This window comes from Lepisma saccharinum, chromosome 11 (assembly GCF_977018435.1).
Source record: "Lepisma saccharinum chromosome 11, izLepSacc3.1, whole genome shotgun sequence".
NCBI lineage: Eukaryota > Metazoa > Arthropoda > Insecta > Zygentoma > Lepismatidae > Lepisma > Lepisma saccharinum.
In genome coordinates this window covers 59897432-59917979 of record NC_139239.1, presented here as the reverse complement: position 1 = coordinate 59917979, position 20548 = coordinate 59897432, and the positions used below count along the sequence as shown (strand labels likewise).

General features: G+C 38.8%; 1 protein-coding gene across 2 annotated transcripts in view; it reads left to right on the top strand.

The window, feature by feature from the left end:
- Cad96Ca (tyrosine kinase receptor Cad96Ca) overlaps positions 1 to 20548 on the top strand; it is a 151942-nt gene that overhangs the window by 111876 nt on the left and 19518 nt on the right. For both annotated transcript variants that reach the window (XM_083131223.1, XM_083131224.1), the window contains exons 2-3: positions 6000 to 6232; positions 12675 to 12909. In XM_083131223.1, the coding sequence (XP_082987349.1) occupies positions 6000 to 6232; positions 12675 to 12909 (468 nt within the window). The remainder of the gene's footprint in view (positions 1 to 5999; positions 6233 to 12674; positions 12910 to 20548) is intronic.

The window sequence follows — 20548 nt, the reverse complement described above, 5'->3', positions numbered from 1 at the left end:
AGTGTGAGCTTGTAATGCGCGGTTACATACATTCAGAATAAAATTTCGTGTTTCGAAGTTTTGTAGCGTCGAAATGTTGTATGAAAGAAGATATGTTTGCCTGAAGCCGCTAACAAACCAAAATCAATTTCGTATGCGCATCGTTTCTGGTTTATTCCGAGCAGGGAACGAAGCGACGGCGTTTCTTGTTAGCGTCCCTCTTGGACAGTCGCTGCTTACCAACTCGCAAGGTATCATGTGCACGTGATCGGGAAGAGAGAGAAGTGTGTCTCTCAAGGGTTAGTGTGTCAGCCCGTGGCATCACGTAGCAACACGTTGCACACGCATCGAACGACGGTTCCAATGCACTCGGAGACACGCTGGCAGCGTTTCATTCTGACTTCCCGGCAAAACATGGAAGGGAAACGTGTCATTATTGCAGTTTAAAAAAGAAGTGTAAATATCAAAATCAGGCAAGGAAGATATTCTTGAAACTTGAATATCCAGTTTTAGAAGGGACGAATGACGAGCTGAGTGATAAACGAATGCTCTAGCCAATGTTTGGGTGAGAGGAGGGGTGCAAATGTGTAACTGAGTTCATGATTATGTTGCAATTTACCCTTAGGGCATCCAATCAGAGTTGCCAACTTGCAAATATGAAAATACTGGACAGAATTGTAAAACATAGCTTTCATAAACATTTCTGCTCATTTTTTTTATCTTCCGAACAGTTCTTTCTTGTGAAAAACAACTAATAGATGAAGATACTTTGTTATTATTGTGTTACATTTATCGAGCATGCTGCATTACAACGCTACGACCGCCATTTGGTACTGAAAATTCTTTGTTGCAATATTTCCAACCTGCTATATATTTATTCATAATCTGTTACTGGTTTACCCTGTTCTAAAGATTTTTTCCTGTGTTATATGTATCATATTGTACATTTTCTTTTGTTTATTATGGAATGGGTTATGTAATTCATTTTGTGTATTTCAATATATATATATATATATATTTCGAGTAATGAGCTGTGTAATATCCTGGACTGAAACTCACGTAGATGCCACTCTTGTTTTGGACATGTTCTAAATTCAAATTTTCTTTATTTTCTTCTCTTCTTTATTAAAGGGCGAGGTTCAGCCTATGTCTGTTAACCCAGTTTGTACACATAACTAGTGTACCTAAACCAAAGAGGAAAGTTAGAAAGAAAAGAACAAACACGAAATAAAAAAATGAAGACACACACCTACACACACACACATACATTAAACATTTCAGAGCAGGTGATTCATACAAGGATATTGAAATTAATATACATAATTATGTTGGTTTGTGAAGTAAGCTAGAACAATGCATACGTAAATATATAGGGTTAGTAAAAATTACGTTAACAATTAAATGGGACAATGTATTCACAATCCGTCAGTGTTAACATAGTTTTGACTAAGCCTGTATTATATGATATAGTTAACGATTTGGCAAGGTTTGCTGAAAGAGTATAAATAGACGGATTTCACCCGAGATGTCATAATCGTCGCATATCGTCGACTACGACACACCAGCGAGAAGACATTCTAATGAACCGTTCCTAAAGAATGACATGTTATTGTTACATGCTAAGTGTGGAGTTCGGTGCGAGACCTAGAACTATGCACCCATAGAGTTCCCGATAATCATGCTTGAATGTCATGAGTAGGGAACGGAACTTTATGTGCTAAAAAACTCAGAAATATTTATTTTTTATGTGTCATAAATGTTGAAAATATGTGATAAAAACAGGAAAATATGTGACAAAAATAAAAACATTTGGTAACAAAAACAAACTATAACATGCATCTTAAACACCTGAAATTAGTTTCTAAATGATTACCTCTTAGCGAGCTATTTTTTGGAAGAGTTGCAGTGGATCACCATAGTTTTTTCCAAATTCTCATTGTAAATATGTGACGATTATCTCTAAAAAGCATCTTATATTGTGAGAAAGATCGCTCCACGTCACAAGAAACAATTCTTGCATATTTGAAGCATGAAATGTCACTAACGCCGAAGTTTTCCAAAGCTTCCTCTTCCTCTACTTCACCTCACATGCAATTTGGCACATTGTTTGAAAACCTTGGTTTTTCCCCAAAAATTCTGTACATTTAGACATTTAGATCCAGTGAGTTCTTTCAGTTTCGTTTCTTCTATACGGACTTCACCAATGGAAGCTGCCAAAGTGTTCGCGGACGATTCAAGCTTTCATATGGAATTAGAGAGAATGGACAGGTTTGTTGAAATGTATGCCAATTCGACTTTTAAGGAGGGCTCCATCAACAGTTCTTGCAGAATTCTTCTTTGTTGAGATCATTTACAACAGATACAATTTTTTTCAAAGTTCTGGGCATAACATCTGCATCGCGTAACTACAGGTGTAGGGGGAAGGAGAACCTCAGGACATTTTTGTTTAAAAATGTCTATTCTTCTAGGCGACTTGATAAAAACTTTCTTCCCATTTGAAACCAGTTTATCGACATCGGGATAAAGAGCTCTTATCTTTTCACATATTCTATGCAATGCATGCGCCACACATGTAATGTGCACCATTTTGGGGTAGCTAACGGCAAGACCACTGCATGTAAGCTGCAGCATCTGTCAAGAGAAGAACATTGTCAAATTTTATGCCTTCTGGCCACAATAGCTGCATTGCTTCATTAAAAAGCCTTGCTATCGTTACGTGTAGCCAGCCCCAGCTACTTACAGCTATTTTCTCCCAATAGGATCGTAGGCGAGGTGCCAGAAGTCTGCCAGCGAGGGTGTTCAAAGACAAAACAAACCTAGCACTCTCGATATGAAAGAGGTGCGGAGAATAAACATTTTTCCTTCGAGGATTTCGAGGTAGATGAAGTCAATGAGCGATTTTATGTATTTAAAATGAAAATTCGCAAAATATGTATTTACATACAGAAAACTGGAAAATATGTGTTTTTATGTAAAATAAAATTTGCTGTGTTGACATATAAGGCTATGATCAGAATTTTGGCAAAAATGAGGGTCTCTATCTTATCGCAGAAAAAACATTTATTTACTTAAAGTTCCTTTCCCTAGTCATGAGCAGTAATCGAGTCGTTCACAATTGAATTACAGCTATACTCTAAAATCAAATTGGAAAGAGAAGCCGATCGCTTCCCGTTAAAAGCTCGGAAGCTTTGTGTGGAGATCGGGATTTTAATTTTGTTACATCCCGGAGTGGCCACGCAAGGGAAGAGAACTTATTCATTATTCCCAGCTACGTTGATGGAGAGGAACCTGAGCTTAAGCAACGAGATCCTTCCACTTACGTATGTAATGGTTCCCGGGGTCTTGAGTCTGGTTATATTTTATTGTATAAACATCCGGTGGCCACACAAGGATATGTACACTCCAGTTCATACAAAGTGGCACATTTTATAAGGTTGAACAGTTGAAGATTGATTGATTGATTTGGTGTTTTAAGTCCACTTTATGCACAGTAAGACTAATCGTGACTGGACCTAGAGTTTAAAGTGGGATACGAACCACTATGTGCCTCCACCGAACAGTTGAAGAATTTGCCACATTATCTGAACAGCACTGTACACCAAATCTGAGTAACTACACTTCATATTTGAAGGAAGTAGGTAAGCAAAAAAACTGCGTAGACCAGCAACTCCTGTGCACTGTACTCCCGCGTGGAAAGGAGGGTCAGAGTGGAGCATGCTTCTTCATGGGCCTAGTTGAACCGATGAAGGGGAAGGTGCGCGGAGACTTGTGGCCGAAGGTTGTTTTCCTTGTGGTAGGTGATGGCGCGTAAGGGGGGATCCCATCCAGAAATTGAAAAGTCCCCCCGAAAAATTTCAGTAACCTGGCAAAGGATTCGGACATAGCTTAGAAATTAGGCAACCATATTCACTTTGGCTTTATCATTCATATCAATTCAACGTAGAACGTACTTTTTCTGGTTTTATCTTAATAATAAGAGTTCTCTTTATAATTAAAAGTCAAAGTAACGAACGAATTTAATTTATCGTTCGTTTTGATAACTGCTAACTAGTAATATACAGGGTATCTATAAAAGAACTCTGAGGTTTTGAAGCTAAATATTTTATTAAAAACTGAAACTCAGGAAAAGTAAATACATATTTTTGAATGTAATGTTATCACGTTTTGTTTACAATTTAGTAAATTCCAATGTGTGCCCCGTTTGTAGCACGGCACACATCCAAACGATAATGAACTTCTTGCCACATCCTGGTCAGCATGCCTGGGGTGATGGTTGCCACAGATGCGACAATTTTTTGCCTTAGATGGTTAACATCTTGAATTTTCTCCGCATAAACCATGTTCTTCACATGTCCCCATAGGAAAAAGTCCAAGGGAGTAAGGTCCGGACTTCTTGGAGGCCATGGAATGGACCATTTCCTTCAAATCCACACTTCCAGTTTCTTTAAACGCCTTAAGTCATTGACGAATGATTTTGTCCGAAGGCTAAACACCATCATACTCCCGTCCAAAGTTCCGCTGTACAGTAATAACAGATTCAGTTTCTACAAGCCATATCACACAACACTGCGCCTTCTGTTGTGGCGTCGCCGTTGCACTGAACTGCACTGACTGGGTTCGGCTCGGCTCGGCTCGGCCACTTCAAGGTCAACGCTGCGCAGCGTTGCCATCCTCTGTTGCAATAAACTCCAAACGAAGTGAATAAAACTTGATGAGCTACTGATTTCAAAATAATTAACTAACCTGAGTTACCTAATATCGTTTGCGCGCTATCATTGTTTAAAATCCCGGAATTGTTTTATAGACACCCTGTATAATGAAACACATTCCACTGAAACTCAACAATAGACACGTGTAGAGCGGCAGGGTTGGTGGAATCTAAGCTTCTATTGAAAATTATTTCAACATTTTTGCAGCTATTTTAACGATTAATGTCAGAATGATGGTGACGTGCTTGTGTAGTCTTATCGAAATTTCCACTTAATTACACACATTTGTCTAGATATTAGTAAACGTTCAATGGGATTCAGTAGTCACCCAACTATTGCTAATGTCTAGACAACAGCGAAAGCTAGCGACACGAAGATTCACGCGAATGCTCTAGAAGGAATTCTAAGCTGATGTAATTTGTCATAATTTGCAATACCATACCTGTTTGTCGAAAGGAGAGGACGTTTCTAAAATGACCTCGTTGCCATTGGTCAAAGGTTCAGTTGAGGTATGTGTACACTCACTCACTCAGTCACTCACTCTAGCCTTCTTAAACCTGAAGTTTTTTTTGTTTTTTTTGCTGCAGCAACACAGGCCTTCCATCTGTCCCTATCCTGAGCAAGATCTATATACTCTTTTCCATTCCTGCCGATTTCCTTTAGGTCCATCTCAACGTTATCCAACATCTTCGTCTTGGCCTTCCTACAGGTCTCTTGCCATCAAGTTTCCCAACAAGAATCCTGTAAACTCTTCTTTCCTCTCCCATTCGTGCCACATGGCCTGCCCAAGCAAAAGTTAACATTTTCCACTTATAAAAAAAAAAAACGGTCACGATCGGCATATTTTCTGCTTCTTTACACTTAGCTATTTTCAACGTGCATTAAATTTGCTTACCTTGTGTCAGTGGGAGTAGAAAGAAGCTTTTCTAGGTGCATGGACTTGGACTGACAATAAGCTGTCATTTACATTCAGAATTTGCACCACAAACGTTCACTGTAACTCTGTGGTCAGAGTGAAATACCAATGTTCAAATTAAAATACTGTATACCAGCACATGGTATTGAAATTTCCATATTTTTAAAATTCACACTTTGAATACAAAATCTATTAATCAGAAATTTATATTGTTATTGTGGCATATTCTTTATGTTTTAGGTCATAATTATAGCATCTTTATATCACAAGTGCATTTTAAATTGTGCACATTTTGGTATCTTTTAGGTGATGAAAGCCCAAGGCTCTATTCATTATGTAGAGAATGCCTATGATTCTTGGAAGTGACTCGAGATGACATTTTTCTTTCGTTTCAGGATGGGGTCAGTTCAGCGACAACACTCCGCCCGTGATCAGGTTGGACAGGAACTGGGTGATACCGGACAACGAGCCTCCTGGAAGCGTCGTGGCAAGGGTTCGAGCAGAGGACGCCGAGAGGGACTCCCTGACGTACGGGCTGGATGAGGCCTTGCACCAAGACGGATCAAATTACTTTAGGATCGACAGCAGGACCGGTGTCGTCCATCTGGACAAGTCGTTGGATGGACACGTGAGTTGGTCATTCTCCGACGCAGGGTACTTCGAGTTATTATCCAAGCAGAGACTTGGAATGACTGTCTAAACGCACGGCCATGAAAGTAGGCGTCTGGGCAAAATTGCGCTGGTGCCACATATGAGAAAAGCAAAGCGAGAGCGGGACAAAAGTCTCTGGTTCCCGCGCACTGTGTGGCAACGTCGACCGGGCTGCGTTGTCTAGTTCGAGTGTCAGAGAGACAGTCCCATTCCATACAGAGCTGGTAATCGTTTGAATTGAAAGTTCGTTACAGGCCCCAGAAACGGAGTCTCATATCTACACGTCGCACTGCTCTCAAATCTCCGAACACACAGGGTTGTGCTCCGACGTGGCAACAGCGCGGACTTCTGCCACCCGCCTAATTTCATGGCCTTGCGTTTAGTTTGCAAGGTGAAGAAGGTTCTGAATTTTAAGTCTTTTGAATAGAAAAGTGAACTTAAGTCCCACATATTCTCATTGATGATCGCATACCATCTATATGTTTGTTGTTGAAGAAGAGGAATGTTATTACACTTGTTTACACGTTGTCATGGTAATGAATGGCTGAGCCCGTTAAATTGTCGACTTGCGAACTCGCCACAGACGTTCCAGAGGTTCGAGCCCCGGTCTGGACATGGATGTCATATGCGAGTGTCCCATCATCAATTTAATCATATCGTCCATCACTCATCCTCATCGTCACGATTAGTCAAAAGTGGAAGAAAAGTGACGCTAAATAACAAAAATCAAATTAATTTATCACTCATCATCATCGTCGCGATTAGCCAAAAGTCGCAGAAAGGCGTTTTCTTAAATTTCGCTCCATGCACTTGGCCTACAATTTAAAAATGGATCCGAACGGCTATGTGACTCCATCCGGGGACTCCTTGATTACAAAGCGACGACATTATCAATATGAGTCCCACTATAACTGTGGGTCGTCCAAATTAGCCTTTCTGTGCATAAAGTGGACTTAAGAATTTAAACAAATTCAAACGTTATCACTATGTCATCGGGAAGGTCCTAGAAAGGCGAATTTGAATCTGAATTATTGTTTTAAGTCCAATTTACGCACAGAAAGCCGAATCGGTACTGGACCTACGATTCAAAGTGGGATATGGCAACCGTGACAAATGCCTTCACCGGGTATCGAACCCAGGACCTCTTTATTACAGGGCAACGACGTTAACAATACGACAAAGGCGAATCACAAAAGTGATACACAACACTACATTTTCATCACATTATAATTTATCCGTATTGTCTCCATTTGCCAGAAATAGCATAAATGTGACGTAAAATAAATACAGGTAAACTTAACACGTCCATGAAAACAAAACAACAAAGGGGGTTTGGGGCCCTAAGGCACGTCTGAAACTTCTCTACAGACCAGCTCCAAGATCGAAAATCAATCGAGAATTCTCGTATCCAGTACGCTGCTTGCATACTGTTTCTGTGCATGAGTCTTGCCCTGTTATTATGGACAATTACTGCAAAGAGGCTCGTTACACACGAAGTGAAGGGTCTGCTGGCGTTTCCACGAATCTCCGATGACCCTGTGTTCGGCGAAAACACTGGACCTTTCACTCCACGCTCACGTGCCAATTAGAATCGCCGATCTTTGCTTCATGAGTTTAATCACCGCGAACACAATCGCGTTACACAATCGCCCTACCCACTGGACCATCGAGGCTCCTTGCTTTCGCGAAACACTATACTCATTAGAGGGTCAGAAATCTGATATGGGGACAGAACCAAACAAGACCGCTCTTACTGAGTGGAATATAAAATGTCAAGAGGTTAGAGAAGGTTGTTAAAGTGAAGAGTAAATTTTACAGACAATATGGTTAAACGAAAGAATGTGTGCAGTCACAACGAATGCGGTATTTGGGGCATGGATAGAAGCATATCGGTGGATCGGATGCCCCCAAAATATTTGTCATTTATTAGTATTACTCCTAGGTACTTGAATTTAAAAACTGATTCAAACAAGTTATCAATAATTATAGTTTTTCTTGTATGTACGCATTGCTTGCATTATAGAATTATTTTCCTGTAGTTTACGGTTATTACAAGCATAATAAAACAGTTTTTCTTTGTGACGTTTCAGGAGAACACAGGCTCCTTTCATTAGACATTTATTTTCGTTTTGACTAAAGATACAGTTATAACAATGGTTAGTAATTTTTTAAACAAAAAGAATCCGTTACATAATGGATGTTGTCAATGTTACATTGTTGTAATATAGCAACTTAACTGTGAAAAAAGCAGTCTGTTTTATTTTTATTTCAGATTTTTTTTAAATTATGAATCCCAAATATCATCAGGTAATTCAAATTCATTATTGTTTTCACAAAGTCTCTTGATGTTTTCTGTTACATTAAATTTTAAAGATGGTGGCTTACTCCATTTGTGAAAAAGAAAACTCCATACTGGATCTATGTTACCATTTTCATTATTTAATTTATTCCAGTGTTCTTCTGCAATGAAGGAAGCTTCCCAGACATTCAACTCTGTGTTTCCCGTTAATCTTTTTAAAACCCTTCTCTTTTTAATCAAATGCTTCTCTTCGATGATATGAGTTGACAAACCTGTTCTTGGGTTTAGATCTAAAATGATCTAAAATAAATGTCTGATGAAAGGAGCGTGTGTTCTGCTGAAACGTCACAAAGAAAAACTGTTTTCTTATGCTTGTAATAACCGTAAACTACAGGAAAATAATTATCAATAATTAGATTTTGATTATTACGTAATACTTGGTTTCGACCTGTAAGCAGATATTTTGTTTTCTCTTTGCTATCAAGCCTATCTCTTTACCTGCTTTGGAAAATATTTTAGCATTACAGTCTTAATTGTATTAATATCATCCCCTAATAAGTTTACATCATCTGCATATGCCAACAACTAAGTCACACCGTTTAATTTTAGTCCATCATTAGTTCTTCTTACCTTCCTAGCAGCATATTCTAAGGCAAAATTAAAGAGCAATGGAGATAATGCATCTCCCTGTCTTAACCCATATTGAAATGTAAATTTGTCAGACATATTTCCATGAAGAAAGTAAAGAAAAGGTTAAGATGGAGCTGGATGGATGATGATCCTTGAGTACTTGAGGACAATGGAATGTAGAGGTGATTAAAAAAAAGGAATTAGAGGATGATGGTAGAGGATGTCAAGGTTCTTGATGGTTAATGGTGGAGAGAGAGGGAGAAAGTGTGAGAGAGAGATAGAGAGGCAGAGGGGAAAAATGAGAAAGAAGGAGAGGAGGGAGAGAGACCGAGAAAAATATAGACACACAACACATACACACAGAAAGATAGAGAGAGAAATAGAAAACAAAAGAAACACATAAATAGAGAAAGTAAGAAACAGGAAAAGAATAAGAGAAAGGGAAGCTGATATAAAGCAAAAGAGACAAATATGGAACGATAGAGAGGGACAAAAAGAGAGAGAGAGATGGAGATAGAGGGAGATTAAGAAACAGAGGGAAATAACCAGAGAAAGAGAGGGAGAAAATGGGAAGCTTTCATCGTTTCTCAACCTATGGGGCGCGACCCATGGCCCGAGGGGGCGTTTGGTGGGTCGCGAAGTCGGGTTCGAAAGTTTATTTACTGTGTCTTGAAATCCTGTTACATTTCAATTTCTAAGAAATATTGTTTTAAGAATTTACATTCTTACCAGCATCTCTCAGTTTCAGCATGTGTATTTAGTTATATGTCAGACTAGATTAAATTTGTCCATTAAATTACACATTTACTTTTGTTCAATGAAGTATGTGTAATTTGTTTAAACAAGCGTAAAGAGGGTTTCTTAATGTACTCGATGTTAGCAAAAATATGATTAATAAACTGGGTGCTCATCCCTACAAGAAATTCTGCCGGCGGCAATGCTTATGTTTTGATTGATTGATTGATTGATTTGCCCTATTTAACTTCGCTTCTTGTGCCACTTTTGGCTAATTTGCGAAGATGGGATGAGTGATGATATGACGAAATTGATGAATGGACACTCACCAACATCCATGTCCAGGCCGGGATTCGAACCTGTGGCCCCTGGCGTCGTAGCACCATATGCTAACCACTCCGCCACAGGGGCCGGCTCCCATATCCTTCAATGTGGGTCCCAAACTGAGAAAGGGTGAGAACTACTGTGCTAGAGACAAAGGGACAGATATGAAGCGATAGAGAGAGGAGGGAGAAAGACAGGTGCAGTTATACACACACACACACACAAATGTTCCACATTTGATTTCACTCCATTGTCAATTGGAGCTACGTAGAGACCTCGGATTGGCTGTATTATTGTTGTTATGATAAGACCTTTCAAACGACATATTCTTCGATTCCCCCTTGCTATTTGAAAAAAATGAGTCGAACAAATCCTGCCCCCTTGTGGGGGGCCCATGTAGGGAATGGTTGGCCTCAAAACGTTTCCCCCTGAACATCATGGAATACGTGTTTCGCCATTTCTTCCTATATACAGCCATTCTCACAATACCCAGGGTGGGGTGAGACTTTATGGACACCCTGTGTGTGTGTGTGTGTGTGTGTGTGTGTGTGTTTATTTATATATGTATGTATGATACACATACATAGAGAAAGAAAGGACGAGTAAGCACACACAAACACACACTCACAGAGAGAGACTGAGATGGAAATAAGACATCGAGAGTGAGAGAGATATGGAAAGATAGAAAAGAGAGAAAGAGTGAGGAAGGACATTAACACGTTTTTCTTCATTAAAACTAGCACGTGTGGCTGACATTCATTGCTGTTAATTTGACGTTTTTCTCGCCTTCTTGGTCTCACACTAACTCGTGCTGGAAAAACCTGGTAACAGCATATTCACGACATCCCCACCGTGTTTCCCCACGACTCAACCTCAGTCATTCGCAGTCGATCTTAAGCATGGCCCTTACGAGCGTTACACAATAAGATCCGAAGCCTTGGAGCTTCATTTGTGTATGCTAGTGAAGCAGAACGTGATTTCTCTTCTTTTTTTCTTTTTCGGAATTTAGCAGAGAGCACGTACATAGCATTTTTACGCTCTGAAATCTTACTTAGAAAAAGATTTTGGGAAGGAAATCTAATGTCTTAACGCTGGTTTCGAAATGATACATCTGATGTTACATACGTAGAATCTGATATAATGAATTATGTAATGTTTTTCTGTTAACCCCGAACTGGAGATGAATAGTTTCGTTAATTTTTCTATTAAGTACAATCTAAAAAGAAGGGACATTTAAGTTAATTTTTGTGCTAACTCGAAGCTGAAGATGACGAATATTTTATTTTATTTTAATGAATGATTGGTTGATTTGATTTACTTCGCATTTCTGCCACTTTTGGCTAATCGCGAAGATGATATTGATGAAATTGACGAAGTAAAAAAAAATAAAGTGCTCCCCTGTGCTTTGCACCACACCATTAAGGTGTATAGGGTGTGTGGAGGTAGGGCACCACACTTTCTTGATCACGGCCGAAGGTGGGGGTGATGTAATCAGCATCACGTCCCTGGCCGCCTTTACCCCCAAGAATTTCCTGCGGTTAACAACTTTATACGGCGCTAGGTGGGCGCCGGAGCCGCTTGAACAAGCTGGGAAAATCCCGGTTCTCTTCGCCGGGGATCGAAAACGGGTCTCTCGCATGGTAATCGGACTGAAATTGATTAAGGTGCACACAATGAACGCCCATACCCATGCCGGGATTCTATCTCGGGACCTCTGACTTTGTACCGCGGTGTGCTAACCACTCTGCCACAGATGCCGACTTAGCTAATTTTAGTTTATTACTTCTAATCTGGAGATGATGAACAACTTTGTCAATTTTTCTATTAACTCAAGCCTGAAGGCAAATAGTTATCCAATTTTTTTACTAAGTCGAGCCAGATGATAAGGAATATTTGTTAATTTTACTATTAATTCGATAATATGATTAATTTATCTATTAACTCAAACTTTGAGATTGTGAATAATTTTCCAACTTTCTCTATTAATTTGAGCTTCAAGATAGTGGATATTTTTGTAAATTTATCTAGTAAGACAAACTTGTAGTTGGTGAATAATTTTGTATCTTTTTCTATTAACTTGAGTCTGTATATAAAGAATAATTATGTTAATTTCTCTATCATCTTGCGCCTAGACGTGATGAAAGATTTAGTTTACTTTCCTAGTAACTAATCTTGTTTGCTTTTAGTTGCATTTATGGCCTAAATGTGATGAATAAATTGCTTGTATTTACTAGCATTTGGAATCAAAAGATGGCGAGTAATATCTGAAGCATAAAAAGATCTATATTTTGGTTACCTTTTGAACTAATGGGAGACAAATTTAGTTTATACAAGAAAAAGCAAGCTTCAAAATTTTAACATTTTTATACCTGATAAATTTGAACAACCCTCGTGTATTTTTTTATCATAAAAAAACCACTTTCTATTACAGGGTGGAAAGCAGCTCTACTTATACGTGACGGTGTCCGACGGCCAGCATAACTCTAAGACGGAGGTGAGAGTGCAGGTGATCAATTCGTCGAACGACCAAAGCGATGACGATATCAACTACCCCCACCCTCCTCCGGGTTTGCTGCATCCGAACCTGGGCCAGCCTCCGTTCATCAGCCGGCCACCGTTCCCGACAAGAACTAGTCAATACCCACGTCTCCCGCCGGCCACTCCAGGTAAATCATCTCAAATTCGTCTATAGAGGGGTCGCAGTACAACACACAATTTTCCTTATACTAACTTAAGTTTAGAGAAGTTAAAGTAAAATTGAAAATTTTTAACATTTTCCTATTTGGTAAAATTGAACAACCCTCGTATATTTTTACATTTTAAAAAAAACAACATGTTTGTTTCGCCTCCACCACCAATATGTTTTCTCGATAACACTTTGCTCATCGAGGTATTGTTTCGATACTACTTGTCTGCAACCACACGTCCATCAAGTATGCAACCACGCGGTATAGATTCATTTCTTTCTAACTAAATTGGTAGTATGTTATTGAATATCATCAATTAAAACGAAACCCTAGCAGAGTGGAGCAATAGCGTTTACCTACTCCCAATGAAATCATGCATATATCATTATCTACACATTATCTTGTATACGATATTTTATGCGTTTGCATTAAAGATATACTTCATAAAATATCTCCACAGATTCTGACGACAGAGATAGGCGCTTCAGTTAATAGGTCACGTAGTCTGATCATATAACCTTATTAAACTTATCTAAGTTTTTCAAGCATAAAATAAAGTTTCCATGGCAACCATGGACGTCCGCAGGAATTTTTCCCAGGGAGGGGAAAATAAGATATTTTTTTTTCCGGGGAGGCAAACAAGCCATATTTTCTCCAATAATAGTGTTGTTCCCTCAAAAATATTGCTAAAATTTGAATTTACCATGTTCGTGCATTAATTAACACATATTATTGTGGCTCAAATGAAATTATATGTGTGAAATATATAATTTTTTGTTTGACTTTCATTTTTCGGGGGGGGGGGGGCACGGCCCTCCTTACCCCCCTTCCGGACGCCCATTATGGCAACCATGAATCTATACTGGCACTGCACGATTGCACATACACAGAATGAAAAATAAAGATTTTTCGAGGGTTCGTAGCGTTGACGGCTTGAACGAGCATAACATTAAGAAAATTTGTGAAGTCCACTAACCCAGGAATTAAACCAAGTTGACAAGTTCCAATATAGAAATATTTGGTTTATTTCATTCAGAAATAACGTACACTTCATTTCGAGATAGTCTGTACCAAACAGTTAAGACATTCAACTTGCCTATCCCACTGATGAAGACTGGAGAATTTTTCAATTTTGCGTAAAAAGTTATCCATAAATCACCTAACATGTGCATCTGTTCACGTTGTTTTTGTTCAGTAGAGGGCAATAGCTGGCCTCTTTTTTTTCCAAAAAATTTGACATCATCTCGTTGAAAATTCCAACAGCACCCAAATATATTAGTTTCCACCATTCGTACGATTACACTAATATTAAATTAACTTTTCTTCTACCTACGTCCTCTATTTTTCTTGTTCAGTTTTTACTGGCGGCTACCTCAATATACCTCTTGGCTGTTATGTATACTGTTTGGAAAAACAGGGCTATATGAGGAAACCCATCGATTTTGGATACTTCTGGAAAAAGATTTCAATTGGAAAATGTTCTGGACACACAAAAAGAATCAATACGAAATGCGCAATTACAATTGTGAAGGTTGACAAAGAAGAAATTAATTTGAAATGCACTGAAAATGTATTTTTCTGTCCTTTCAGCAGAGCAAGCCTCGTACCTTGAGGTTATATAGAAAAGCTATATCCACGTGTCACGGCACTATATAAAAAGCAGCAACATGAATGCTGTCCAAATATAGAGTATAAAGAACACTTTAGCATTTGATTTTGAATTTTTGTTATTTAGTGCCACTTTTCTGCCACTTCTGGGATAATCGCGAAGATGAGGATAAGTAATGAAATGAAATTGATGAGAGGATACTCACAAAGAACGCTCATGTTTTGGCCTGGATTTGAACACGAGACCGCTGGATTACTAGCGCTCTGTGCTATAAGCACTCCGCCACGTAGGTCGGCAATTTGTCTGCATGGATTCTTACATTTTTCCTATCCATAAACAAGTATTGCTAAGTACCAATAGAAATTTCCAATTCTTACTAGTATTGTTATGCTTATTTTCATTCTTTCCATTTATGTGCATACACGATGTCATTTCACTGTAAAGAGGAAATGAAATAGCTTTCAAGTAATGAGGATGGTACAGTGAGGTTTATTTCATGTAGGTACACATGATATGAAATTAATCCATCTCTACCCTTCTCGCACTGTTTTGCTCCGCCTACTCGTCGTCTCCCCTTCTCTACCGTTATTGGCAGACTCCTGAGACAGAGTATACTTTATATTTTTGGGGCCATGGGGGAATATAACTCTTTTGCCTTTGAAGAGTTCAGTTTTTCTTTTCACTTAATGCTTGTGAGGGGTCTTCGTAATATTTGCATCTTGAGGTTACGCACTCATACACTACCAGATATGCTTCTAATTTAACATACCTCATTGCAGAACATCTTCTTGCGAATCCTTTCCAGCTTTACGGCACCTAAAACTTCCAAACGAAGTACAGATGCTTTCGTAACATACTATATGATACACTGATTGATGATCGTAAGCAAAGTAGACTACATTAGATTAAAACTGAGAAATTCTGTGAATTACTATTCTTATTTTTAACTGTAGCCTACTGGAACTAAGTAATAATATAATTTTATAAATTTTATCCGTTCTAATTTGCTATACCTTTGTGTAGTATTGTTTCATGAAAGTTATTTTGCTATTTCACTTATGCAGTGTTTTATAATTTTTCTGCATAGTTATGTGCTTTACTGTATTTTTCCTTGTATGTTGGATAGGGAATTTAGGCAACTGAACTGAACTCAAAGGTCAAACTCAAAACTCTATAATCAAGATTTCCAGGGTTGGATTTTCTTAAGGCTCGACTGTACATTTGGCAGCCGTAACGGCGATTTTATTAAAAATTTTCCTCCATTCGAAAAGCAGCTATGATATTCCAAAATATGAAAAATTACATTCTCTTAGAATTCCTTAGAGCATTGACGTGTATTTTCGTGTAGTTTACTTTTACTGTTACCTAGATATTCTCAAAAGTTTCGCGATTACGTAAGTCTATTATACTATTGATAATATCCAGATAACAGTGAAAGTAAACTACACGAAAATTCACGGCAATGGTCTAGAAGGAATTCTAAGTACATGTATTTTTTTTCTATTTTGGAATATCATAGCGGTTTTTCGAATCGAGAGGAAAATTTGAAAAAAAATCGCCCTTTCGGCTGCTAAATGTCCAGTCGAGCCTTAAGAAAATCCAACCCTGCAAATCTTGATCATAGAGTTTTGAGTTTGACCTTTGAGTTCAGTTCAGTTGCATAAATTCCCTATCCAACATACAAGGAAAAATACAGTAAAGTACATAACTATGCAGAAAAATTATAAAACACTGCATAAGCGAAGTAGCAAAATAACTTTCATGAAACAATACTACACAAAGGTATAGCAAAATAAAGCAGATAAAATATGAAGGGCCAGGGGGAAAAACGATGAATGTTCATTCGAGACGATTTGCCAGGAAATGAAAAACAAAGTATTTCTTTTCATAAGTACGTTAATATATGCCAAAATAATAATGCGTTTTTCAGGCACTTCTCATCGTTTCCCAACCAAGGCCGTCAGTGGCGTGCCCAAGGGGGGGTTGGTGGGGGTTATAACCCCCCCCCTTTGGCCCAGTATTCCTAAAAAAAAGAACGTCAAATGTAGGAAAAGCTGGCAAAATAGGGATGACTACCAAAAATAGTGTACATAACCCCTCCCTTTCGAAAATCCTGGGCACGCCACTGAAGGCCGTTCTCATTCTTATAGTACAGCTTCTGAACTATCAGATGGCGTTGCGATCTCAAAATGGGCGAAAAATCGACATTCATCGTTTTTCCCCCTGGCCCTTCATATATAAAATCATAAGTGTTCGGGTCTCACTTTACAAAGCGTAGGTCAAGTCGTAATTAGGCTACATGTGCATAAAGTTCTCTACTTCTAAAAATCACCCAACTCAAACAGGAATGTAACGGTAGACCAACTAAAAACCAACAGAACAAGAGAAAGTGACTCAAAACTTCAAACCATAAATACATTAATTGTGGATATTTCTCTGTAAGTTCGACTGGCTGCAGATCTTATTAAACTACTTTGTTAATCGGTCGAATAGTAATCGCTGGATAATTGAAAGCGGTGAGGTAATTGTGTAGAATGTTTCTCTGTAGCCGATTTTACGTTCACGTACTTTGGTTCTGTAGTAATTTCGTATGTGCCTTCGTGATTGTGAAGAATGATGTAACAACTTGAAACCCTTTGATATTCTGACCTCCCACTAGTCACTTCAGATTGTTATGCATCTGCATCTCTACATCCTTTTCACTGATAAAATTACGATTGGAAATCTAGAAGACTGGCAATGTCAAAAATATAGAAGCAAATACCAGAATGACCTCCAATAAGACGATGTGCTCTTTTGCGAGATCTTAAAAAGCTCGTAAGGGCTCTTTCCCATTTCTCGGAAACCTCTTGAAGTATGCTTTCAAAGGACCTGCACGCGAGACTCCGCCGGACTAGTTAGAAATTTTCTCTCGACTTAAGGTTCTCGGAGAACCATTTCCAGCTAAATTGGACCTAAAGACGAACTTCCTCTTACGTTGCGTTGATCAGGGACGGATTTAGTCTTAAAGTGGTGATACAAATCACGTTATAGGGGCACGTGCAATTGAAGTTCGTTCTAATTGATTCATTTGTTTTATTTAACTACGCTTTCCTGCCACTTTGGCTGATCGCGAAGATGAGAATGAAAGATGATTAGATGAAAGTGATGAAGGAAAATCACAAGCATACATGTACGTGACACACCACAGGCCTCTGGCTGAGTTCAGACGCCAGAGCCTCGTTAGTCTGCAAAAATGATCAGATCTCTCCAAGCGGCATATGAAAAAGTTAAGTTTTGCGTAAAATGCGGGAATGAGGGCGTTATAGGGGCAAATGAATCAATACCGGGGGTGAAGCAGGGGTGCGTTCTCTCCCCTCTGTTGTTTATCCTCTTCATCAACGATATCGAGGAGGAAATAGCGCAGAGAGACACGGATCCACCAACGAAATCCGACATAAAGGTACCGCTTCTGTTGTACGCAGATTACCTGGTACTGATTTCGAACACAACAACAGGTCTACAGAACGGTCTACACACATTACATGGATGATGCGGGAAGTGGGCCATGGGAGTAAATATCAAGAAGATCAAAATAATGGTATTTAAGAATGGGTATGTATTTGGTAAGGATGAACAATGGAAATACGGAGGGACAAGTGTTGATAGGGTGAAACATTACGATTATTTAGGCATGGTGATGACAATGACGGGCAGGTGGGCAAGGCGCACACACAGGAATAAATGTAAAGCAATGTTTGAGTTAGGAAAAAATAAGAAAAATAAAATACAAAGTACCAAATATACCAATCAAAATTCTGGAGGGAGTCTACGACGCCACAGTTAAGGCAACACTGTTCTATGGCATAGAACTATGGGTCTAGGAGGGAGGGGAAACTGTAAACGTCGTACAGTCTAGATTCCTGAAACAAGGGCTAGGAGTAGGGACGGGTATGGCAACATGTGGGGCACTTAGGCAAATGGAAAAATGAAGAGAGGAAGTGGATGCCAAAATGAGGAGCATTAAATACTGGGCAAAACTGATCACCATGGAGGGGGGAAATTTGAAGAATCTCGGTGTACAATCACAGATAAGGGGGGTAATGGGAGGCAATGGGTAATAAAAAATAAAGACCGAATTATACAGTATAGGGCTGGGATGGGTGTAGGAAGAGGAAGTGGAGGGGAGAAGTGATATGCAGATGCTAGGGGCCATACGTGCCAGACTGGAAGATATTAACAAAGAGAAAATTTTGGCAGAATGCGACGCAAAAATATCGTTAACATCAGAAAAAATTGTGGATACGGATCGAGAATGGGGAAGGAGGATTTGTGTGGGGCAAAAGAAAGGTCAGGATTGGCCTGGTTCAGACTGAGGGGATGGGTACAAGTTAAACTAAAACGGGAGGACGGGAGCGTAGAATGCCCGCTATGCGGCGAAGACGAGACGAAATTTCACATTTTCCTCCAGTGCAAAGAAACAGGGGAGGCAAGACAAAAATATATCAGGGAAATAAATGAAGCTAACATTGAGAATATAATGACAAGTGTTATTAGGAGGGAGAGACGAGAGGGGGGGAGGCGCAAATAAGGAATCTGGGAACTTTCCTACACTATGTCTGGGCAAGGAGAGCAAAGCAGCTCAGTGTAGATAGCAAACATGTTTGAAAGGGGTCTACTAAATAAATAAATAAATAAATAAATAAATGTGAAAAAATATAGGAATCACTCAGGTAACAGTGCAAGTGTAGTGAAAGAGTTGAAATGAAATAGTGTTTGTGAACTCCCAAGAAGTGTGAATGTGGAAGTAGACTGAGGGGAGGAAGGGTGTAGGAAAATTGTACTAAAAATTTTTCATCCTTGTATGGTATGTACAGCTGTAAAGGCTCATACTTGAAATAAATTCTATTCTATTCTAAAAAAAAATGCAGTTCTATGCGGAGGAGAAGTTGACATATGGGTGATTTCTGAAAATTAATAATTGTAGATCTAACACAATAACATTTTAACCCTACTAAACTTTTATATGTAAACCAATATATAATCATTGGCCCTTTTTCTGGTATGATATTAAATGATGTAAAAAAATTGGAAATAACAAATAACTGATAAAGAAAAAGGATAAACGGGGGAATCCGGTAAATATTTCGCGTAACTGACGTTCCGGTATAATTTAAGGTACCGGGAAAATAGCGCATACCACCGAATGTATGAGGGTGGAGGGGGTTCCCCCTTTTATCTTTCTGAAAGGGTTAAGAACTGTACCTTATATTCTTGTTCGAGTTGTTACATTGAGACACAGTGTCAAGTAGCGAATAGCATTATCTTTAATTTCGCAGACATCTTAGTCATTATATGAGGGGACTCGCATTATTTTCAAGGTCAAATTATATTTACCGTTAAAGTCAATCTCTTTTGTAGTGGTGTGGTGGTGTTCTACGTTCGAACCTTGGGAAAGTCATCAAGTGCCCCCCTCCCCCTAGATATGTTTGTAAAATATAATTCGAATGGTATAATTGTAGCGATATTTTATTATAAAAATATTGTTTTCAGACTGTCATTAACAGAAATTAACTGTCATGTCCAACAATACAATGAGAGTACGTTTTCACAAGACACATTAGAATCATGTTGACTGTCGTAACTACGGGTGTGCGGGATGGAATAGTTTTGGTCGGGACGGGATTGGGAAGATATTCAGGACTGGAAAAAAATATCTTCAAAATTTCCCGTGGCGGTGAAAATATCGAATTGTACACACTATTTCCCCTTCAAGTCATTGTTTTTGCGCTTCTGGAATAAAAACTTAATTTCAAGAAATGTTAGTCACTCGTAGTGGAGAAAATAGCAAGAATTAACCTCTTTTAAATAACATCCCTTGCTGTTCGGAAATACGAAAAGTCAGGTAAATCATTTCCTGAAGTCGGGATCTGACCTCGATAATTCACACCCTGTCATTTTGAATTTATATATTATTCTTTTACAGCACCCTTCGGCACGTAAAAACATGGATGAAAGGTATCATGAAAG